The sequence below is a fragment of the Geotrypetes seraphini genome, chromosome 5 (assembly GCF_902459505.1).
Source record: "Geotrypetes seraphini chromosome 5, aGeoSer1.1, whole genome shotgun sequence".
NCBI lineage: Eukaryota > Metazoa > Chordata > Amphibia > Gymnophiona > Dermophiidae > Geotrypetes > Geotrypetes seraphini.
In genome coordinates, this window is record NC_047088.1 from 13,745,013 (window position 1) to 13,766,216 (window position 21,204).

The window sequence follows — 21,204 nt, forward strand, 5'->3', positions numbered from 1 at the left end:
GTGCGCTAAAGCCGCTAACGCAGCTTCGTTAAAGGAGCCCTTAGTGTCATATAGGGGTATACCAAAATTCTAACACCCCCAACCAAAAGTTCTAGGCGGTTTACACTAAAAAGAGCTGGACAATCAGCGAAATGCAATAATAGAGTAAAAAAAAAAATACAAATATTTGTAAAATAGAATTTCAATAATAAAACTCACTAAGTCATAAACTTATCGAACAAAGTGGTCTCCATTCAGTTATTTCTAGAGTAGAGAATGACACGGTGACAAAATTCATCACCGTTCCCGTCCCCACGGATAACCGCGGGAAACTATCTTCATGTCATTCTTTAAGGAGAGAGGGAAGAATTAGAGTATGAATGGCCACAACCACTGACCCTCAAGCTTTGCGTTGAAGAATGCTGGGGTAGAAGGACTGAGGTTGAGAATGACAGTCTCTGGTATCCAGAGCAGATATTGTGATGTCATAATGCCTCATTCCACCAGTGCCTAAGAGCCAATCACATCAGTGATGTCACAATGGCTTCATTATCCTTGGCTCACATAAGAATCAGAGTATGAATGGCCACAACCACTGACCCGCAAGCTGTGTTTTGAAGAATGCTGGTGTAGAAGGACTGAGGTTGAAACAGACATTACAGAATGACAGTCTCTGGTATCCAGAGCAGATATTGTGATGTCATAATGCCTCATTCCATCAGTGCCTAAGAGCCAATCACATCAGTGATGTCACAATGGCTTCATTATCCTTGGCTTACATAAGAATCAGAGTATGAATGGCCACAACCACTGACCCGCAAGCTTTGCTCTGAAGAATGCCAGTGTAGAAGGACTGAGGTTGAAATAGACACTAGAAAATGACATGGGATTATTTCCCGCGGTTATCCGGGGGGCGGGAACGGGAAAGGTGATGAATTTTGTCACCGTGTCATTCTCTATTCTAGAGTGCTTAACTTTCAATATTCAATGCATTGATATAATATCATATAAGATTTCAAATGTTGAAAAAAACCCGTGAAACTAATCTGAAAAGACCGTCGTTTGCAATGCTGGGCAGCAGAAGCAGAAAAAAAAATCACAAGGTGAAACTTATGCCGGTGGTTCACGGCTACACAATGACCGCCAGCTAATACTCTTCACTCCTCTTCAGATCGCACCATTTCCATTTCCGTCATGCTTTCTCCTTATACAGTGCTGGGGATATTTCGGATGTTATAACACTAGATTGACGTTAAGGCGCCATTTATAGAATCACGGCCACTAACTCAACTTAGGCAGCGGTAGGTGGCATAATATGGATTTTCCCGGCCTAATTTACCGCATCTAACACAGGCGCCTAGTGATGCGTTAGTCATTCCGTGCCCAAACCCCGCCCCTTAACCCCACCCACTTTTCGGGTAGGTGCCCTGCTGATTTCCATGCGGAACATATACGTATTTTTATTGGTTTTTAACGGCATTTCCAATTATTGAGCCAATTTTAAAATCTTAAATTCCGCCTAGAAATCAGCTCGGTGCCAGCAGGCACCGTTTATAGATTCAGGGCCTAAATGTTTAGCTGCATTGGTAAATTAATAGTTTGTTTATGCCGTGCTACTGCAGACTCTGTGTGTACACTGTACAGAGCCATGGTGAGACCGCATCTGGAATACTGTGTTCAATTCTGGAGGCCACATTACCGTAAGGATGTGCTCAGAGTTGAATCGGTTCAGCGGATGGCCACCAGGATGGTCTCGGGGCTAAAGGGTCTCCCGTACGAGGAAAGACTGAGCAAATTGCAGCTCTACACTCTCGAGGAGCGTAGGGAGAGGGGGAGACATGATTGAGACATTTAAGTACATCACGGGACGGGTCGAGGTGGAAGATGATATCTTTCTTCTCAGGGGACCCTCGACCACAAGAGGACATCCGCTCAAGCTCAGGGGAGGGAAGTTCCGTGGAGACACCAGGAAATACTTCTTCACGGAGAGAGTGATTGAGCATTGGAACGAGCTTCCAGTGCAGGTGGTCGAGGCACGCAGCATCTCAGACTTCAAGAACAAATGGGATACCTATGTGGGATCCCTACGAGGTCATGCCAAGGGATAGGGTCACTAGGACTGAATGAGCGGGTCAGTAGAGTGACAGTATAATTACAATTATTCTTTAGGGGGTCAGTAGACTTAAGAGGGTGGGTAAATAGTGTGGGCAGACTTGATGGGCTATGGCCCTTATCTGCCGTCATCTTTCTATGTTTCTATCCTTGAGATGAAAACAGCAAGGAATTAGATGTTTCCTGATTTGTTTCTCCAAACGGTGGAAGGCTGGTCGTCCCCTGTTAACACCTCAGGATGTGGTTGCTGCTAGCATTACAATCAGAAACAAGTCCATTAAATATGACTTTTATAGTAAAAATAAAACTCTTCTGTGTAGTAATATCTTCTGCTTGTGGGAGTAAATATGAAAATACAATACTTGTTAACAAGAAATGAATTGCCATTTGCTTTTATGGACCAGAAATTTCCAGATTTTTTTTCAGAAGGTAAGAATACTCCCGCTAGACATTATTTTGAGGCAATACAAAGTATGCCTTGTTATCTCCTGTCTTATCATATGGTGCAACAATGTTTTAACCATGTCATGTCTGACCAGGAGAGTGAGTCCGACAGCGGCATGGTCCTGTCCTCTGAAGAGATGAAAAGCCTGAAGAGACAGGAGACTCGATCTTGGCCATTCGGGATTATGGCCTTCAAGTAAGTACTGATACCACTTTGCAGAGAAATGACTAATTGTACGTACAGAAGGTGCCCTAGACCGGTGGTTCCCAACCCTGTCCTGGAGGACCACCAGGCCAGTCGAGTTTTGGGAATAGCCCAAATGAATATGCATGAGAGAGATTTGCATATAATGGAGGTGACAGGCATGCAAATCTGCCCCATGCATATTCAATAGGTCTATTCCAAAAATCCGACTGGCCTGGTGGTCCTCCAGGACAGGGTTGGGAACCACTGCCCTAGAACAAAGTCAGCAGCTTTAATTGGTAAGAAATACTAAACTGCATTGTTGTAGCTACCATTGAACAAGGCTGTCAAAAAGGCCAGGGCTGCCCAATGGTAGGGGCTGCCTGCTGAGGAGCCAAGCAGCCCTCTGTCCAGCATATCTCTCTCTCTCTCTCTCTCTCTCTCTTTCTTTCCTCCTGCATCCTCTCTTCCCTCCCCCCCCCAGGCTTCTAAATTTGGGGTGGGAGGCCAGAAAAGGCAGTAATGAAAACAGGCTGCCTGTGGTAACCCCACCACGGCCTATCCTCTTCCACACCCCAACTCCTCTGATGTAACTTCCTTTGGGAGGGACACGGTGTAGGAAAGGCCCTGGTAAGGCTGGGTGGAAGCAACTTGTTTTCATTGCTACCTCTGCCAGCTACCCACGGTTAGACCGTGTGGGCCTGCACTCATCCAATTTTAGGCAGATTCAGAAAAAGCTATTGATGCACTAAAAAGTTTGCATTCAAATGATTCACGCAGATTTTCGCCGTAATCCCTGACTCTCTGATCCAATGGATCGCTGTAAGAGCAACTCTCACACATTCACAAAGCCAGTGGGGGAAGCCCGAATAGCTGAGAGGCAGGGGAAAGCCTACTGCCACTAAGCTATTCGGGGCAGGAAACCTTTTTTGTCTCTCGCACGATATCTGTCCCATTAAAAAAAAGCCTCCCCACCACCACCGATGACAGCCCTCCCCAACAACTCCCCAGAAACGCAACACCGGGAAACCCCCACCCCCATGCTACCAAAAATTGGCAGGTGGGATGACCATTCCCTCCTGCCATTCACCTCCCCCCGGCATGAGACAAAAATGGCTGGAAGTATGCCCACTCCTTCCTGCCATGGTGACTTCCTCTCCTCCCCCCCACTGTGGCAGCGAAATGGAAGGAGGGATGCCACCAAAGTCCCACTCTTATGCCAGGCAAACCTCCAAACATCCCCTACCCTCCCCCCCCCCAAAAAAGGCAGAAGGGATGCCCACTTCCTCCTGCCACCGGATGTCCCCCTAAACCCCACCATAACCCTTCAAAACCCCATACCTTTTCTGAGAAGTTGAAGCAGGAGGGAAGTTCAGTCTGTCCCTCTCGTAGGCCCTTCAGTCCATAATGGTAGGCCTTCCCGGTGCATCATGAGATGCATAGGAGGGGCCTAAGGCCCTGATTGATTCAGACACCTAAGGCCCTTTGTGCTTCTAAGGTTCCTCACTCTGTATTCCAGGATACAAGGGAGAGGAGTCTGAGGCCCTGATTGGTTTGACTGAGCCAATCAGGGCCTTTGGCTCCTCCCTCTGTATCCCGGGATACAAGGAGGGTAAGGGATGTTTGGGGGGGTGCCTGGCACTGGAGTGGGTCTTCAGTGGCAGGAGGAAGTGGGCCTCCCTCCTGCCATTTCGCTGCCAAGGGGGTGGGGGAGTCGACATGGCAGGAGGGAGTAGGCGTTCCTTCTGCCATTTTTTCTCGTGTGGAGGATGTGGGGTCAGTATGGCAGGCGGAAGTGGGCATTTCAACTGCCGTTTTCGCTTTCGCGGGGGGGGGGGGGGGAGAGAGTCAGTTCCCAGTGCCAGTTCGTTGGGGAGGGCTGTCATGGGCAGGGGTTTTTGCTTTTTTTCTTTTTTTTCTAATGGGGCAGATATTGTACATATGTAACATGCACGATATCTGTGACCATTACAAAAAAGGTTAGACAGGGAAACGACTGGTCTTGACCAGTTGCTTTTTTGGGATCGTTAAAAGCGATCACTTTTGTAGAGCATTGGGAAGCCATGTTAGAGCTTCAATCACTCTACTGGTTTACATGGCATTTTAATATGAATCAGCTTATTTATGGTTGGATCGTGGAATGAGCGATCGTGCAGAAAGCCAGGCAGTGAGCCGTTTTCAGCATCAGATCAGCAAATGCGATCGTCGTTAAAACAGGTTTAGCAACGATCGCTGGCTTCAGCGCATCTGAGCCTCAGTACTTAACTGCCTAAGTTTAGCAGTTGAATTGGGGGGCATGTGTGACACAGTGGTTAGAGCCACAGCCTCGGCACCCTGAGGTAGTGGGTTCAAACACCACAGTGCTCCCCATGACCCTGGGCAAGTCACCCATTGCCCCAGGTACATTAGGTAGAATGTGAGTCCAGTAGGACAGATAAGGAAAAATGCTTGAGTACCTCAATATCAACCACTTAGGCTATAAGTTGTATATAAAATACTAAAAATAAACAAAGATAAAAGCGAGTCCTATCCTTAGGCAGTGTTGTACATTGAAGTTCTGAATATTGCACTTGACTGCATAAGGGAGAGCGTGCCGCATAAACCTAGATATGGCCTGGCATTGAACTTCTGGGAATAAATACGCTCATAGCTGCCAGCTGAATATCAACTACTCTCCCCCCCCCCCCTGTAGTTTTAAAGCTTATCCAGCAGGGTTATGCAGTCCATATTTGTAAGCTCATATGAATTCCGTTGGTTAGAGGAAACCTTTCACGTGCAGAAGACCCTACATCAGTGGTCTCAAACTCGCGGCCCGCCAGGTCCTATTTTGAGGCCCTCGGTATGTTTATCATAATCACAAAAGTAAAATAAAACCGTTTCTTGATCATATGTCTCTTTAACTATAAATTACAATATTATTATTAAGATTTAGCCAAAAGGAAAGATTTATAAATTGTAAAGCGTTTTACCTCATACAAAATTGTCATTTCTTTTAAATAAGACATTAACTATTTTTTCTGAGAACCTCCAAGTATCTACAAAACCAAAATATGGCCCTGCAAAGAGTTTGCGTTTGAGACCACTGCCAAAGGTCCATCAAGCTGTTTCTAACAGTGGCCAACCCAGGTCCCAAGTACCTGGCAGAAACCCAAAGAATAGCAACATTCCGGAGCTGAGATTGTGATGTCATAATGTCTCATTCCACCAATGCCTAAGAGCCAACCTCAGCAGTGATGTCACAATAGCTTGATTATTTCTCACATAAGAACATAAGAGCTGCCATAGTGGGACAGACCAAAGGTCAGTGTTCTCAAACTCGCGGCCCACCAGGTCTATTTTGAGGCCCTCGGTCTGTTTATCATAATCACAAAAGTAAAATAAAACCGTTTCTTGATCATATGTCTCTTTAGCTATAAATGACAATATTATTATTAAGACTTAGCCAAAATGAAAGAGTTTTAGTTCATGCAAAATTGTCATTTCTTTAATAAGACATTAATTATTTTTTCTGAGGCCCTCCAAGTACCTACAAACCCAAAATGTGGCCCTGCAAAGGGTTTGAGTTTGAGGCCACTGCCCTAAAGACACTGGGAAGACTGCCAGCAGCCAGCTCAGTGAAAAGGCAGAAAAGCATATTTAGCAATAATTGTGAAAAATAAATGAATTTGGCTGTACACATATCAAACATAAACCGAGCTACCATGTGCTCAAGGCCAGATTTCCCATTAGGAAATGTCTGTACACAGGACAGGTTTCTATGCTATTATCCTCTTCCCCCAACCCTGGCACAAGCCTTTCCTTAACAAACTAAACTAAACTAAACCTTGGGTTTATATACCGCACCATCTCCACGAATGCGGAGCTCGGCAAACTCCCCACCCCCAACCCCTCCCCACCCCCACATACACATAGCGTTTGCCTGGTCCTCATCTCTGCCTTCCTCCCTCCTGTTTGCAAAAGGAGACCACCCACAACTTCTCGTCTGTGTTTATATAAAGAGGGGAACCCCCATAATCTCATGGAACCTGCCAGTACCATGGGTTCAGAGTTCCGAATAACACTGGCATAGGAGGACATAGACACTAGTGTACCTAGAGGTATGTGAAGTACTCGTATGGCCCTGTCAATGGCCTAGTTCCCAGATTGAGGCTGTGTCATTTCTGGGGTTTTGATGCCTCTCTCCGGGTACCATTGGTATCAGCAGCACTGATTTCAAAGTAGAAGAAGCAGGACTACACATACCATAATGCAATGGGATAGACATTCTAAAACCATGATTAGTCTATTACTACTTCATCACTTCTTTTGTGACAATATTAGATTGAAAGCTTCTCTCCAAAAACCAGCACACTTGGCAGTTCAGCCTGAACACAGTGGACCTGAATTTCTGTCAGATACACAAGATATATATTTATCTGTTATATATTCTGTTTTTACTTTGTAGTTTAGCTTTTTAAACCACTGAGGTATATTGTTCCATTTGTGGTATATTGAATATAATAAACCATACTGGTACTGGGGTTTAAGAAAGGATTGGACAATTTCCTGCTGGAAAAGGGGATAGAGGGGTATAGATAGAGGATTACTGCACAGGTCCTGGACCTGTTGGGCCGCCGCGTGAGCGGGCTGCTGGGCACAGTGGACCTCAGGTCTGACCCAGCAGAGGCATTGCTTATGTTCTTATGTTCTTATAAATTATAAAATAAACGATCTGTTTTTACAGGCATGTTTTTATAAATTGCATATGTTTTAATTGGGTTGCATATTTGAAACTATTTGCTTTTATTGTGCAAATAAGATCAAATACTACAAATTGTAAGTGTCAAAAAATGTCCTAAACTAGTTTTCCCTGTCCACCTTCCCCAGAAAGACAGCAGTCAGCAAAAATAAAGAATCAGTGTTAACAGAAATCAGGCGAGAGATGATTAAGTACCAGCCGGCTGCCCAGACCGAAGACGACACCCTTGACTGTACACTGGAAGATTTTGTCCTTCTCCCGATGGATCTGAGCCTCGAATGTCATAGCCCGCCTCCTGATTACAACTCCGTGGTTCACTACTCCACACCTCCAGTATAGGAAGAGGTAGCCTTCCGGGTCAATATGACTTGACTGTTCACTAAAGAATGCCCCAGTTCTCCAACAAAGCTCATTGCTCAAGTCAACGGAAGCGATCGGCATAAGCTCCTCAGGATGCGAAGAAAGTTCTACTCATAATGTGAAGTCACCTCTTGAAACAACAGCCTTTAAAGCTGCGTTTCATGACATGTTGTTTGATAATAGTCTACTTACAAGATAGAAAAATATAAACTATAAATTTCGGGGAGCATGCTGCAACCAAAACTCTATCAAGAAGGGCTAAGCTGAATAGTGATGTCCATATGTTCCTAACTCCATACGCCTTTATCAGTGGTCTCCGTTCAATACTCTGTATGGGATTTATTTTATGAATCATTCACTTGTTTTTATTTTATTCTAATGGTTTTAACAGGATTACTGTATTATATATTAGGTAAAGGATCCAAGAAAACACTCCTCCATGACTTCCATGGCCTCCATGACTTCCATGGCCTCCAAGACTTCCTAGAGGTTTTCCTCCACTGCCCAATTGGTGTAATTGCTCTTTCAGGTGATCAAGACGTTCTATTCAACTCCCAGCCAGTTTATGGCTTCTCAGACCTCACTCCTGGGACTGTTCCGGCCTTAACTTTTGGCCCTCGGGCAGTGATGTGAAACCATGTGGGCCAAAATGTCCAATTACTCTTACACAGATTTTCCTATTCCCGATCCAAATGTACTACAAATCCCTACGGAAATATCTTCTAGTTTTAAAAGATTCCATCGATCAGAAAATGAACATTTGATCCCTATATTCTTTTTAATTATCTATTCAGTCTGCAGGGCCGTCTGCCAGCACATCCAAAGCAATGATTAGATAGATTCAAAATCTGCAAACAGGAACTGAATCTACCTCTTTTAGCTTTCCTTCCTTATTACTGATTATATTGATGCTTAATTTATTAATTTATCAGCTAGATTCTTAGCAGAGTCGATATATGGAATTATTACTGCACAGGCAATAACAGCATTACCGCTTAGAACCTGATCTGCTGAGTTTTCATCTGAGCTCTATTTAACCAGATTTCCATTTGAGGAAGAACAGTGATTTATGCCTATAGCTAAAGAAGAATTACCTTTTTTAAAAAAATGAAGGTGAGGCCTTAAGTGCACTTTACTTCCAAAACATATCAGAAATATATTAGAATGAAAAGAAAAAAGGACTCGACAGAGCAGGTACAGAAAAACAATCCTTTGAAGAATCCAGGCAGCAATTCTGCTGTGAGAAAGAGCAAAATATATCAGGCCAGTGTCTCTTGGTGTTGTAACAAGGAAGTGAAGTCGGTTATACTCGTAGAATGAGAGAAACAAAAAAGTTCATTTTATCCAAACTTGACCCTTTACTCCATTTTAACTACTGCCTTAAAGAGTGACCCTTAAATATTCCATGCACACTCTTTTGAGGAGGTCAGAAAGAAGAATAACCCAAATCTTAGTTAGCAGATGCTAGGGTCCACCTTGGGGGTCATTGTAGACAATACGATGAAACCTTCTGCTTCATGCGCAGCGGTAGCCAAAAAAGCAAACATGATGCTAGGAATTGTTAAAAAAAGGGATGGTTAACAAGACTAAGAATGTCATAATGCCCCTGTATCGCTCCATGGTGCGACCTCATCTGGAGAATTGCGTTCAATTCTGGTCTCCTTATCTCAAGAAAGATCTAGCGGCACTAGAAAAGGTTCAAAGAAGAGCAACCAAGATGATAAAGGGGATGGAACTCCTCTCACATGAGGAAAGGCTAAAGTGGTTAGGGCTCTTCAGCTTGGCAAAGAGATGGCTGAGGGGAGATAGGATTGAAGTCTACAAAATCTTGAGTAGAGTAGAATGGGTACAAGTGGATCGATTTTTCACTCCATCAAAAATTACAAAGACTAGGGGACACTCCATGAAGTTACAGGGAAATACTTTTAAAATCAATAGGAGGAAATAATTTTTCACTCAGAGAATAGTTAAGCTCTGGAACATGTTGCCAGAGGTTGTGGTAAGAGCTAGTTTTAAAAAAAATTTTGACCAGATCCTGGAAGAAAAGTCTATAGTCTGTTATTGAGAAAGACATGGGGGAAGACACTGCTTGCCCTGGATCGGTAGAACAGAATGTTGCTACTATTTGGGGTTCCGGAATCTTGCTATTGGAGATTCTAGAATGTTGCTACTCTTTGGGATTCTTTATGGGATCGTGTTACTCTTATTTTTAATTGACTTGAGTCCTGCTGCATATTGGCCTTTCTGATACCTGAATGAATCTGGGGCCATAGTATAAAGATGTCTTAATTAAAAGTGATTCTATTAACCATCCAAAGAACCCATTTGACCATCAATTTTACATACAGGCAGAGTCTACAACAGCTAGAAGGCATTTTCTGCAATGCCAGTAATTCTTCCCACTCACCAATGGGCCACAGGAGCATACTAAAGAAGCAATTTTCTAACTGGGCACCTGTTCCATAAAGAAACTTAAGCGCCTATTTTTCTTTATAACTTAAGCAGGTATATATGTGCAGTGTGCATGTTTCATGGCTCCACATCATTCTCGGTTGGGTTGAGAACTTTTCAGTGGCCCCTCGTATTGTGATGTCACAATGCCTCATTCCACCAATGCCTAAGAGCCAACCTCATCAGTGATGTCACAATGGTTTGGTTTCCCTAGACTTGTGTCCATTTACTAGATGCATTTGCTTCATTGAAATGAAAAGTGTGGAATAACATGTAAGTTTCCTGGCTCCACATCATTCTCTTCTTAATCCTCCGCTGCCCCAGGTACATTAGATAGATTGTGAGCCTACCGGGACAGATAGAGAAAATGCTTGAAGTACCTGTATGTAAACAACAAAATGGTGATGTATAAATCCCAGTCCCTCCCACCCCCCTTTTTCCTTCTTGGTTGGGCTGGTTTAAATGTTACTGCCTAAATGCAGCAGATGCCCCCACAACTTTCCGAATTCAAAACCATATTGCCCCTCTAGGGAAGGACATTCCTAAGCTGCACTGAATTCTCGGCATGAGAGTTGACCTTTAATGGAACATAAGAAGTGCCATCTCCGGATCAGACCTTCGGTCCATCAAGTCCAGCGATCCACACACGCGGAGGCCCAGCCAGGTGTACACAGCGTAATTTTAGTCACCCATATCCCTCTATGCCTCTCGTAAGGAGATGTGCATCTAGTTTGCTTTTAAATCCTAGGACGGTCGATTCCACAATAACCTCGTCGGGGAGAACATTCCAGGTGTCCACCACTCTCTGCGTGAAGCAGAACTTCCTAATATTCGTCCTGAACTTGTCCCCCCTCAGCTTCATTCCGTGTCCCCTTGTCCGTGTCAAATTGGACAATGTAAATAGTTTTTTTCTGCTCTATTTTGTCGATTCCTTTCGGTATTTTGAAGGTCTCGATCATATCTCCTCGCAGTCTCCTCTTCTCAGGGGAGAACAATCCCAATCTCATAAGTTGATCCTCATATTCCAGTTTCTCCATACCCATTACTAGCTTTGTTGCTCGCCTCGGCACCCTCTCCACCAGTTTTATATCCTTCTTTAGGTTGGGAGAGCAATGTTGGACGCAGTATTCCAAGTGGGGTCTGACCATTGCTCTATAAAGCGGCATTATGATCCTCTCCGATCTACTCATGATTCCCTTCTTTATCATGCCCAACATTCTATTTTCTTTCTTTGCCGCCGCCGCACATTGTGCTGACGGTTTCAGGGTCTTATCTATCAGTACTCCCAGGTCCTTTTCTTGTTCGCTCTTACCCAGAGTTGCACCTGACATTCTATACTCGTGTTCCTTATTCTTATTGCCTAAATGCATTACTTTGCATTTCTCCACGTTGAACTTCATCTGCCATTTCTCTGCCCATTTCTCTAACTGATACTGTAGCACAAAGGAGCAACCAAGAACTGCTAGTGGGAGGCTGATGTGTCGTAAGCCACAGTGACTGGTCATTTGCAGGAGCTCTGCCATCTGCCGCAGGGGATTTCTTGCACTTTTTTGGAACTGATGTGAGTTGGCAAGGGTATCTCTCTAACCCTCCATTTGTGAAAAATGTATTAGGACTTTTACTTTCTAAAATGTTAGACATAAACAGCGTAGAAGAAAAATGACATTTATATAATTTAATGGAAACTCGGCAAGCTAATTATACTAACGAGCTGCTTATTTATATCTGTTTGGATTTTTTTTCACATTGCCTTTCTCTGGAGTCTGCTCTGGAATCTGGAGATGCCCAGAACAGCAGACTGCATGAAAGGGAGTCTGGCAAAATGAACATACAGAGATTTCATCAGTCCCTGAGGCTACATATAGCATTTGAACCATTGGCATCAAGTCAGTCATCACAGCTTTCAGATTTCATGAAGATATTTAATATGCTAAAAAGGAAACCTATGTTTGAAGAAAATAACTCCAGTTGCCAATATAATTCCATGTTTCTGGCCTCTTGGTTCATAGAAACATGATGGCAGATAAAGACCAAATGGCCCATCTGCAGCATCCACTATCTCTTCCTCTCCCTATTAGCTAAGACTCTTAAGATTTGCATCACCTCTTCCTATAGGCTAAGACCGTTTACACCTGCATTTTGATGTCATAGAACTTTCTGATTATAGAAACATGATGGCAGATAAAGGCCAAATGGCCCATCCGCAGCATCCACTATCTCCTCCTCTCCCTATTAGCTAAGACTCTTAAGATTTGCATACTCTTTTCCTATAGGCTAAGGCTCTTTACACCTGCATTGTGATGTCATAGAACTTTCTGAATATAGAAACATGATGGCAGATAAAGGCCAAATGGACCATCGCAGCATCCACTATCTCCTCCTCTCCCTATTAGCTAAGACTCTTAAGATTTGCATACTCTTTTCCTATAGGCTAAGGCTCTTTACACCTGCATTGTGATGTCATAGAACTTTCTGATTATAGAAACATGATGGCAGATAAAGGCCAAATGGCCCATCCGCAGTAACCATTATCTTTTTCTCTCTCTCTGAGAGATCCCACGTGCCTATCGCAGGCCCTCTTGAATTCAGGGTCCGATTCACAATTATAGTGACTGGTGTGTGAAATGAATCACTGGTTAAAATAAAACCAGATTACCAGTGAAATTCATAAAGGTGTGCCCTTTTTCATGATTAGGGAGATATTTGCCGGCCCACAGAGAGGGTCAAGATTAACTGAACCCCATGTGATCCCCCCCTCCCTCCCTCCCCAGGTTCCACAGGCTGGTTTCCTAGTAGTGAAAGGGCTATGGTGAAGGTCCCATTAATGTCTCAAACAGATCAGTTCTTTACATAGCCTGTTCATCTTACCTGCTTCCTCTTTTCTCCAACAAGTCCCAGGATATTTCTCAAACTGCTGACACAGACAGGGGATAATTAGTGTTTGCACGCTAACCTGATTATGGAGGTTAGTGAATTGTCAACAGAAGGATTTCAGAGTTAAATAGAAACAGGGGTAAAATAAAATTAAACCCCTTGGATATCTACTTTCAAAAGGTTTGCATTCATTATGCGCTTCTAGCAAATCTCGTTTTGAAAGAAAAACCTTCACAGGGCTTAAATGGAGAGAACTTTTAGTTCCATTTTGAGCAAGCATCAGTGCAGATTGCAAAGATACCCTCTGAAGCTGCTACTTGGTGAAAGCAGAAACCATGGAATAGTCGGCTGTTTTATCTGCCCTTTGAAAAATGAAAACTGACTGATTAATCAGGGGGATATCAAAGATATAATAAACCTGGGAACTTGGATATGTGGTTTTATAGTCAGCAGGTTGCATTTTCCTATTTGTTTTTTACAACGCAGGTTTGGAGGATACAAAGCCGCCACTTGCCCCAAGTTTCTGCATCTTCTGTAGGAAAAACTAGGGTGTCTATTTCAGTGACAACCTTGTCCCTGGAGACAACTCTTGTGCACATGAGATTTCACAGCGTGAGTATCTCTAATTCAAGGTCCTTGACCCAATCCGTGAGACACTCCCAGACAGTGTCATTTTCTGAATATGCACTAGAGAATGACACGGTGACAAAATTCATCACCGTTCCCGTCCCCGCGGATAACCGCGGGAAATAATCTCATGTCATTTTCTAGTGTCTATTTCAACCTCGGTCCTTCTACACCAGCATTCTTCAAAGCAAAGCTTACGGGTCAGTGGTTGTGGCCATTCATACTCTGATTCTTATGTGAGCAAAGGATAATGAAGCCATTGTGACATCACTTTTGGAATGAGGCATTATGACATCACAATATCTGCTCTGGATACCAGAGACTGTCATTCTGTAGTGTCTGTTTCAACCTCGGTCCTTCTACACCAGCATTCTTCAAAGCAAAGCTTGCGGGTCAGTGGTTGTGGCCATTCATACTCTGATTCTTACGTGAGCCAAGGATAATGAAGCCATTGTGACATCACTGATGTGATTGGCTCTTAGGCACTGGTGGAATGAGGCATTATGACATCACAATATCTGCTCTGGATACCAGAGACTGTCATTCTCAACCTCAGTCCTACATCAGCATTCTTCAAAGCAAAGCTTGTGGGTCAGTGGTTGTGGCCATTCATACTCTGATTCTTCCCTCTCTGCTTAAAGAATGACATGAAGATGGTTTCCCGCGGTTATCCGCGGGGAGAGGAACGGTGATGAATTTTGTCACCGTGTCATTCTCTAATATGCACTTAATAGTTTCAAGTTTATTTAAATCTTGACATACTGCACATCAGATATCTGAACGGTTTACAATTTAAAAACAATTGGGGTAACAAGACCCGGACAAGCGAGGGAAGGTGCGGAAAGCCCATAGGGAAAATACATAGTAACATAGTAGATGACGGCAGACAAAGACCCGAATGGTCCATCCAGTCTGCCCAACCTGATTCAATTCAAATTTTTTTTTTTTTCTTCTTAGCTATTTCTGGACAAGAATCCAAAGCTTCACCCGGTACTATGCTTGGGTTCCACCTGCCGAAATCTCTGTTAAGACTTACTCCAGCCCATCTACACCCTCCCAGCCATTGAAGCCCTCTCCTGCCCATCCTCCACCAAACGGCCAGACACAGACCGTGCAAGTCTGCCCAGTAACTGGCCTTAGTTCAGTATTTAATATTATTTTCTGGTTCTAAATCTTCTGTGTTCATCCCACGCTTCTTTGAACTCAGTCACAGTTTTACTCTCCACCACCTCTCTCGGCAAAGAAATGACAACAACGGTAAATTATGTGGGGGAAATAATAAAGATAATGATATAATAGAAGCCTCATATTAAATCTCATAAGCATCTTTCAAAGGAAAAGTTTTGAGGCCAGATTAGAGTCTCATGACGAAGAGAGGCAGGAAGAGCATGCCAGAAAGTAGGAGCTGTTACAGAGAATATGGAATTACGAGGAGTGTCACGGGTGATGTGGTGTACTGAAGGGAAATGAGATTTTCTTGACCAGAACAAAGTGCTCATGAAGGGGAAGGTTCAGATCTCTTTGGAGGTGGGAAGGGTCAGCAGTATTCCCATTAATAGGTCAGTGAAGAAATGCTACTGAGATTGCCCCTGACACTAAGGAAGTGGTTTGTGTTTGTCTGAGGGGGGTTTCCATCAGTCTCAATTAGATATTAAATGGGCCATAAATGAAGAAGGCAAAATGGAAGCCTCTTAAACTCAAGCTTCAATGAGGTGTTCCTCTTGGAAATCTCTCTGTCCAGTTATGTTCATTGAGAAAACCCACAGGGGGAAAAAAAAAAGATACTGCAAGAGAAACTTCTCGAAAGGGGTAGTAAGAGAATGACACGGGGACAAATTTTTCCCCATTCCTGCAGGAACTCATTTTCCCATCCCGTCAAGTTCTTTTCCTGTCTCTGCCCCTTTCCTGCAAGCTCTGTCCTCATCTGCACAAGCCTCAGACACTTTAAAATCCTAAGTAGCAACATTCTAGAGCTGAGATTGTGATGTCATAATGCCTCATTCCACCAATGCCTAAGCTCTGTCCTCATCTGCACAAGCCTCAGACACTTTAAAATCCTAAGTAGCAACATTCTAGAGCTCAGATCGTGATGTCATAATGCCTCAGTCCACCAATGCCTAAGCTCCGTCCTCATCTGCACAAGCCTCAGACACTTTTTAAAATCCTAAGTAGCAACATTCTAGAGCTCAGATTGTGATGTCATAATGCCTCATTCCACCAATGCCTAAGCTCCGTCCTGACCTGCACAAGCCTCAGACACTTTAACATCATAAGTATTCAAAGTTTGTGTGGTTAAGGCTGAGTTTACAGGAATGGGGCAAGGACAGTGAGAAAACTTGCGGGGCTTAGGAACAATTTGTCCCCGGGTCATTCTCTACATCCAGTGTTGGTTTACTGAGATAATCTGGCCTTCTCATGTTTCTAAAGAAGGCAAACCAAAGTTCTCAGATTAAGTATTATAAAATGTGTGTATTTCATAGGCTACTAATATTTGCTTTGTGTTGCTATATATAGTTTAATTTGTTGAAAGCAATATGGGTAGCGTAGTGTGCACATGGCAAGCTGGAAAGAAGAAAACATGTGTTTTGATGGTTCGTCCTCTGGATTTGCTGGATGGAATCTCTCTTTTCAAATCGTTTATTGTAGGGATCTCGCTTAGATGGCAGGAGACCCCAATATATGCGGATCAAGCCTTGCTCATGTTCTGTCTATTTGATAACTGAACTCTCTTTAACAAATTAACTCTACATGAACACTCAGTAATCTCTTGATATTGACCAGGCCTCCCTCTCTCTATTTCCGATCTATTCTTCCCCCCAAATCTCCTTCATGTCCTATGTATCCGTTTCTCGTTACTCTGTAAGTCGCCTTGAGCCTGCAGAGGTATGCGTCATGCACAAACACTAGATTAGATTATTGCAGTCCTAACTTGCTCGGTTGTTTGCTTTGTCCACTTCTCCTGCTCGGACAGCCCTGATAAGTGCAAAGTAAGTCTTGCTCACCTTCCCTTTTTTTGATTTCTCCAGTTCTTCTCTCCTTGAACGCACTCTCTCAATGACGCACCTCGTTTGATAACAGAATGAGCACTTGCTTGGGAAGACCAAGAGACCAGAAAAGTGATTTTGTTTACCCCAGACTTGCACAAGGTGACTCTTCCATACCATAAGAGGTACTGCATGTGCAAGACCACATTCGATAAATATGGGTGAACTTTCACTCTTAAATTCTTTGTAAATTTATTTCTAAGGAGCCAAAGGATGCAGTTTGCTTTCCCTGGTCTCAGACCAGTAGATATGATCTGTTATTCCGCTGTGTAAACTATCACCTCCAGCCCCTGCCGTCTGTTCTTCCTTTCCTGAAATCACTGAAGAGGAAACGGCACATTTTCATTCCTCCTCTGATCCGATTCCCACCCATCTACTCAGCACTCACCTAGACTACTGCAACCTGCTTCTCTCAGCTCTTCCACATAACCATCTCTCTCCCCTTCAATCCATTCAAAATTCTGCCACACGACTTATATTCCTCCAGAGTCGCTATGCTCACATCATCCCCCCTCCTCAAGTCACCCGATCCATTTCTGCATACAGTTCAAACCACTCTGAAGCTCCTCAGTATCTCTCTTCTCTCTCCCTACACTCCTCCCCGGGAGCTCCATTCATCAGGCAAGTCTCTCTTATCTGTACCCATCTCCTCTACTGCCAACTCCACACTCCATTCCTTCTCTCCTGCTGCACCAAATGCCTGGAACAGACTGCCTGAGTTGATACACCAATCTCCGTCCCTGGCAGTATTCTGATCCAGGCTAAAAGCCCATTTTTTTGAGGTTCCTTTTAAATCCTAACCTTTACTTGCTTTTAAAGTACCCACGCCTGAAAATCTCCGTTTGTTTGTCTCCTTGTTTGTTTGTCTCCTAGATGAGGTTGTAAGTGCTACTGAGTAGGGACTGTCTCATGAATGTTTTAATGTACAGCGCTGCCTGGTATGTCTAGCAGCACTATACAAATGATTCAAAGAGGGATTGGATGGATTTCTGAAGGATAGGGGGATTGAGGGATACAGAAAATGGTAGATATGAGTATGGAAAGAGTATAGATAAAAACAAGGGGGCATACAGTTCAAACCACTCTGAAGCTCCTCAGTATCTCTCTTCTCTCTCCCTACACTCCTCCCCGGGAGCTCCATTCATCAGGCAAGTCTCTCTTATCTGTACCCATCTCCTCTACTGCCAACTCCACACTCCATTCCTTCTCTCCTGCTGCACCAAATGCCTGGAACAGACTGCCTGAGTTGATACACCAATCTCCGTCCCTGGCAGTATTCTGATCCAGGCTAAAAGCCCATTTTTTTGAGGTTCCTTTTAATCCTAACCTTTACTTGCTTTTAAAGTACCCACGCCTGAAAATCTCCGTTTGTTTGTCTCCTTGTTTGTTTGTCTCCTAGATGAGGTTGTAAGTGCTACTGAGTAGGGACTGTCTCATGAATGTTTTAATGTACAGCGCTGCCTGGTATGTCTAGCAGCACTATACAAATGATTCAAAGAGGGATTGGATGGATTTCTGAAGGATAGGGGGATTGAGGGATACAGAAAATGGTAGATATGAGTATGGAAAGAGTATAGATAAAAACAAGGGGGCTATAGGGCTAAATCAAGATAACCTGACAGGTCATGAACCTGATGGGCCGCCGTGGGTGCGGACTGCTGGGTGCGATGGACCTCTGGTCTGACCCAGCGGAGGCAAATTCTTATGTTCTTATAAGCAGTAGTAGTAGAAATGTGGTCTTGCTGAAGCAACACATGTAACTGGTACGTTGGTGAAAATGTCATCTATGACATCAGCCAGATCCAGGAGGTGTGACAACTTCTCCACCAAAGCTCCTCCAGAGTGGGAGGGAGAAGGAGCTTCTGGAAGAGTTCTCAGAAATCATTAACTCTTTGTTTCAAGATGTTTAGTTTGCACTTCGATTGCATTAAGATAGTGGTCCCCAACCCTGTCCTGGAGGACCACCAGGCCAATCGGGTTTTCAGGATAGCCCTAATGAATATGCATGAAGCAGATTTGCATGCCTGCCACTTCCATTATATGCAAATCTCTCTCATGCATATTCATTAGGGCTAGCCTGAAAACCCGATTGGCCTGGTGGTCCTCCAGACAGGGTTGGGAACCACTGCATTAAGAGACATGATTTAAACCAAGGGACCTGAACTAACTAGGCTAAGACTACTGGAGCTGCTCAGTAGCGAACAAAAAATGCAGTATTTCTTGAACCACTATACACTGTCCCTTCCCCCCATCTTTAAGATCGTCACACTTGGTTGTGATAAACTGACGTCGTGCCCCCCCCCCCCAAAAAAAAAAAAAGTTTTTCTAGTGTGGCTTCCTCCAAGCTAATGCACTCTCTGGGGAATCCAAATAATAGCAACATTCCAGAATCTCAAAGAACAATAACATTCCGGAATCCTGACTCAATAGTTAGGCTCCATCTCCGACAGAATTCAAATCCGGACTCAAAAGTCCACTTCTTTGAAGCTGCTTCAATTCCAAACTCCAACCCACTTCCAACACCAATATCTGTCATATCAATCCCTCTGTAATTCCCCCACCTGAGCACTGTGTATAGATGCACCTTCTTGTCCAGTTTGTCTGTCATGACTAGATTGTAAGCTCTTTTGAGCAGGGACTGTCTCTCTATGTTTTAATGTACAGCGCTGCGTATGTCTGGTAGCGCTATAGAAATGGAGTAGGAAAATGCAAAGCGTCCACTTTTACAACAGGAAATATTCGGACATGGATGTAGTGACCAGTCTGCAAGTCCCAGACCCAGAACCAGCTCAGTCTTAATCTTTGGCTTCTATTTCCTTGAATTGTGATCTGTTGAAATGTCAAAGTAAGCAGAGTCCTCGGAAAACGCTAGAGAATGTCATGTATGTGTCTTACTGACGAATATTATGCACTGAAACTCCTTAGCTTTCACATGTAGTCGACAAAGTATTTTATCTATTAACCCCAAAAAATAAATAAAGATTCTATATTTATACAGTCCCGAGCGTATAATGGTCTTTTTTTTCAGATTCCTAAATACCTTTATATTACATTTTTAAAACTGAAAAGAAAGAGAAAATAGGCACAGTCATTAGACCCCCAACTGACGAAACCATACTGTATATCGAATGAATGAATGACTTATTTTCAGACTTGACTGAGATGCTTACAGGACAAAAGGAATATAACAGATGCCAAAAATACTACTTGATAAATAAGCCTGCCTGCATGTTCTCAATATTCTCTAACAGAGTCATCTAGTTTCAATATGTCAGGGTTTTCCAGAGGGTAATTTTATCAAAAGAGCTGTTGTAAAATTAGATAATGCCTAAAAGTAGATTTGACGCAAGGCATGCTCAGAAACGGACTTTGGACAGAACCTAGACAGGATTGCAATCGGCATATGTATTTCTATGAATGGATATTTCCATCTGTCCTCAAGCAAATACAATGCCAGGGCCTTCAATCTAGGAGCAATTTATGTAAGATTTGTGCTTGTATTTTATGAACACATATAGACCCCTCTGTGTCTTTTTTTAAAAAAGGCAACTTTCTGCATCTTATACCAAATAATTCACGGAAACTCAGCAGCTCCACTCATCCAACTCTTCTCAAAGGCATGGTCTACTTCCCACAGAACCCTTAATAGGATCCTACTAAACCTTCCTTCAACAAAAAATCTCCAATACAAGCAAATTTTTCACTCTATGCTTACCTTCCTAGGAGTGAAAACCTGGAATGACCTCACTGAAACGACCAGAACGGAACTCAACTACACCACATTCTGGAAACAACTGAAAACCAACCTCTTTGACACCTGAACATCTCAGATCTTCCCCTGTCCATCTGCATGGCTATCCCAGTCATAACATGCAGATGGTAACCCGAAATTGGAAGAACTATGACCACCTAAATTTTCCTTTCTGGGGGGCAAATTTATGCTCCAGCTATAGATATGAAAAAATGAATGCCGATAGTAATTTATTTAAGCTGGTTTGGGGGCCACTGACATCATATATTACCTCACTATAGTAGGTCTTTAATTATGAGTCAGTTTTGGTTTATTTTCATATACATCCAGGAAAGGATGGGTGGGGGGCTATTTCTGTCCTAATTTGACTTTTGAGTATGTCCACCTGGGGTGGGAGGATATTTTTAATCCGAATAGCATAAGGTTATTGGGATAGTCTATGGTAGAATCATTCAAATTCAAGTTTATTTAATCTTGATATACTGCACATGAAATGCCTATTTTTTAAAATCTATCCCATTTTATCCTTATGTCAACCTTTGTTTTCTTTCCTATCATGATTTTGTATTTCTTCCCATTATCCTTCCTTTTTAGATCTTCTTTTATTTTTCAAATTTTTGCCTTATTGTTCCCCTGTTTT

At 43.2% G+C, this 21,204-nt stretch overlaps 1 protein-coding gene across 2 annotated transcripts in view; it reads left to right on the forward strand.

Moving 5' to 3' along the window:
• The window catches only part of LOC117360676 (vascular endothelial growth factor receptor kdr-like), a 333,742-nt gene that overhangs the window by 305,882 nt on the left and 6,656 nt on the right, over positions 1-21,204 (forward strand). The window contains exons 29-30 of one of the 2 annotated variants that reach the window (XM_033944847.1): positions 2,631-2,731; positions 7,586-9,370. In XM_033944847.1, the coding sequence (XP_033800738.1) occupies positions 2,631-2,731; positions 7,586-7,796 (312 nt within the window). In that variant the 3' untranslated portion in view covers positions 7,797-9,370. Of the gene's footprint in view, positions 1-2,630; positions 2,732-7,585; positions 9,371-21,204 lie in introns of those variants that run through there. The other variant, XM_033944848.1, reaches the window with a different exon arrangement.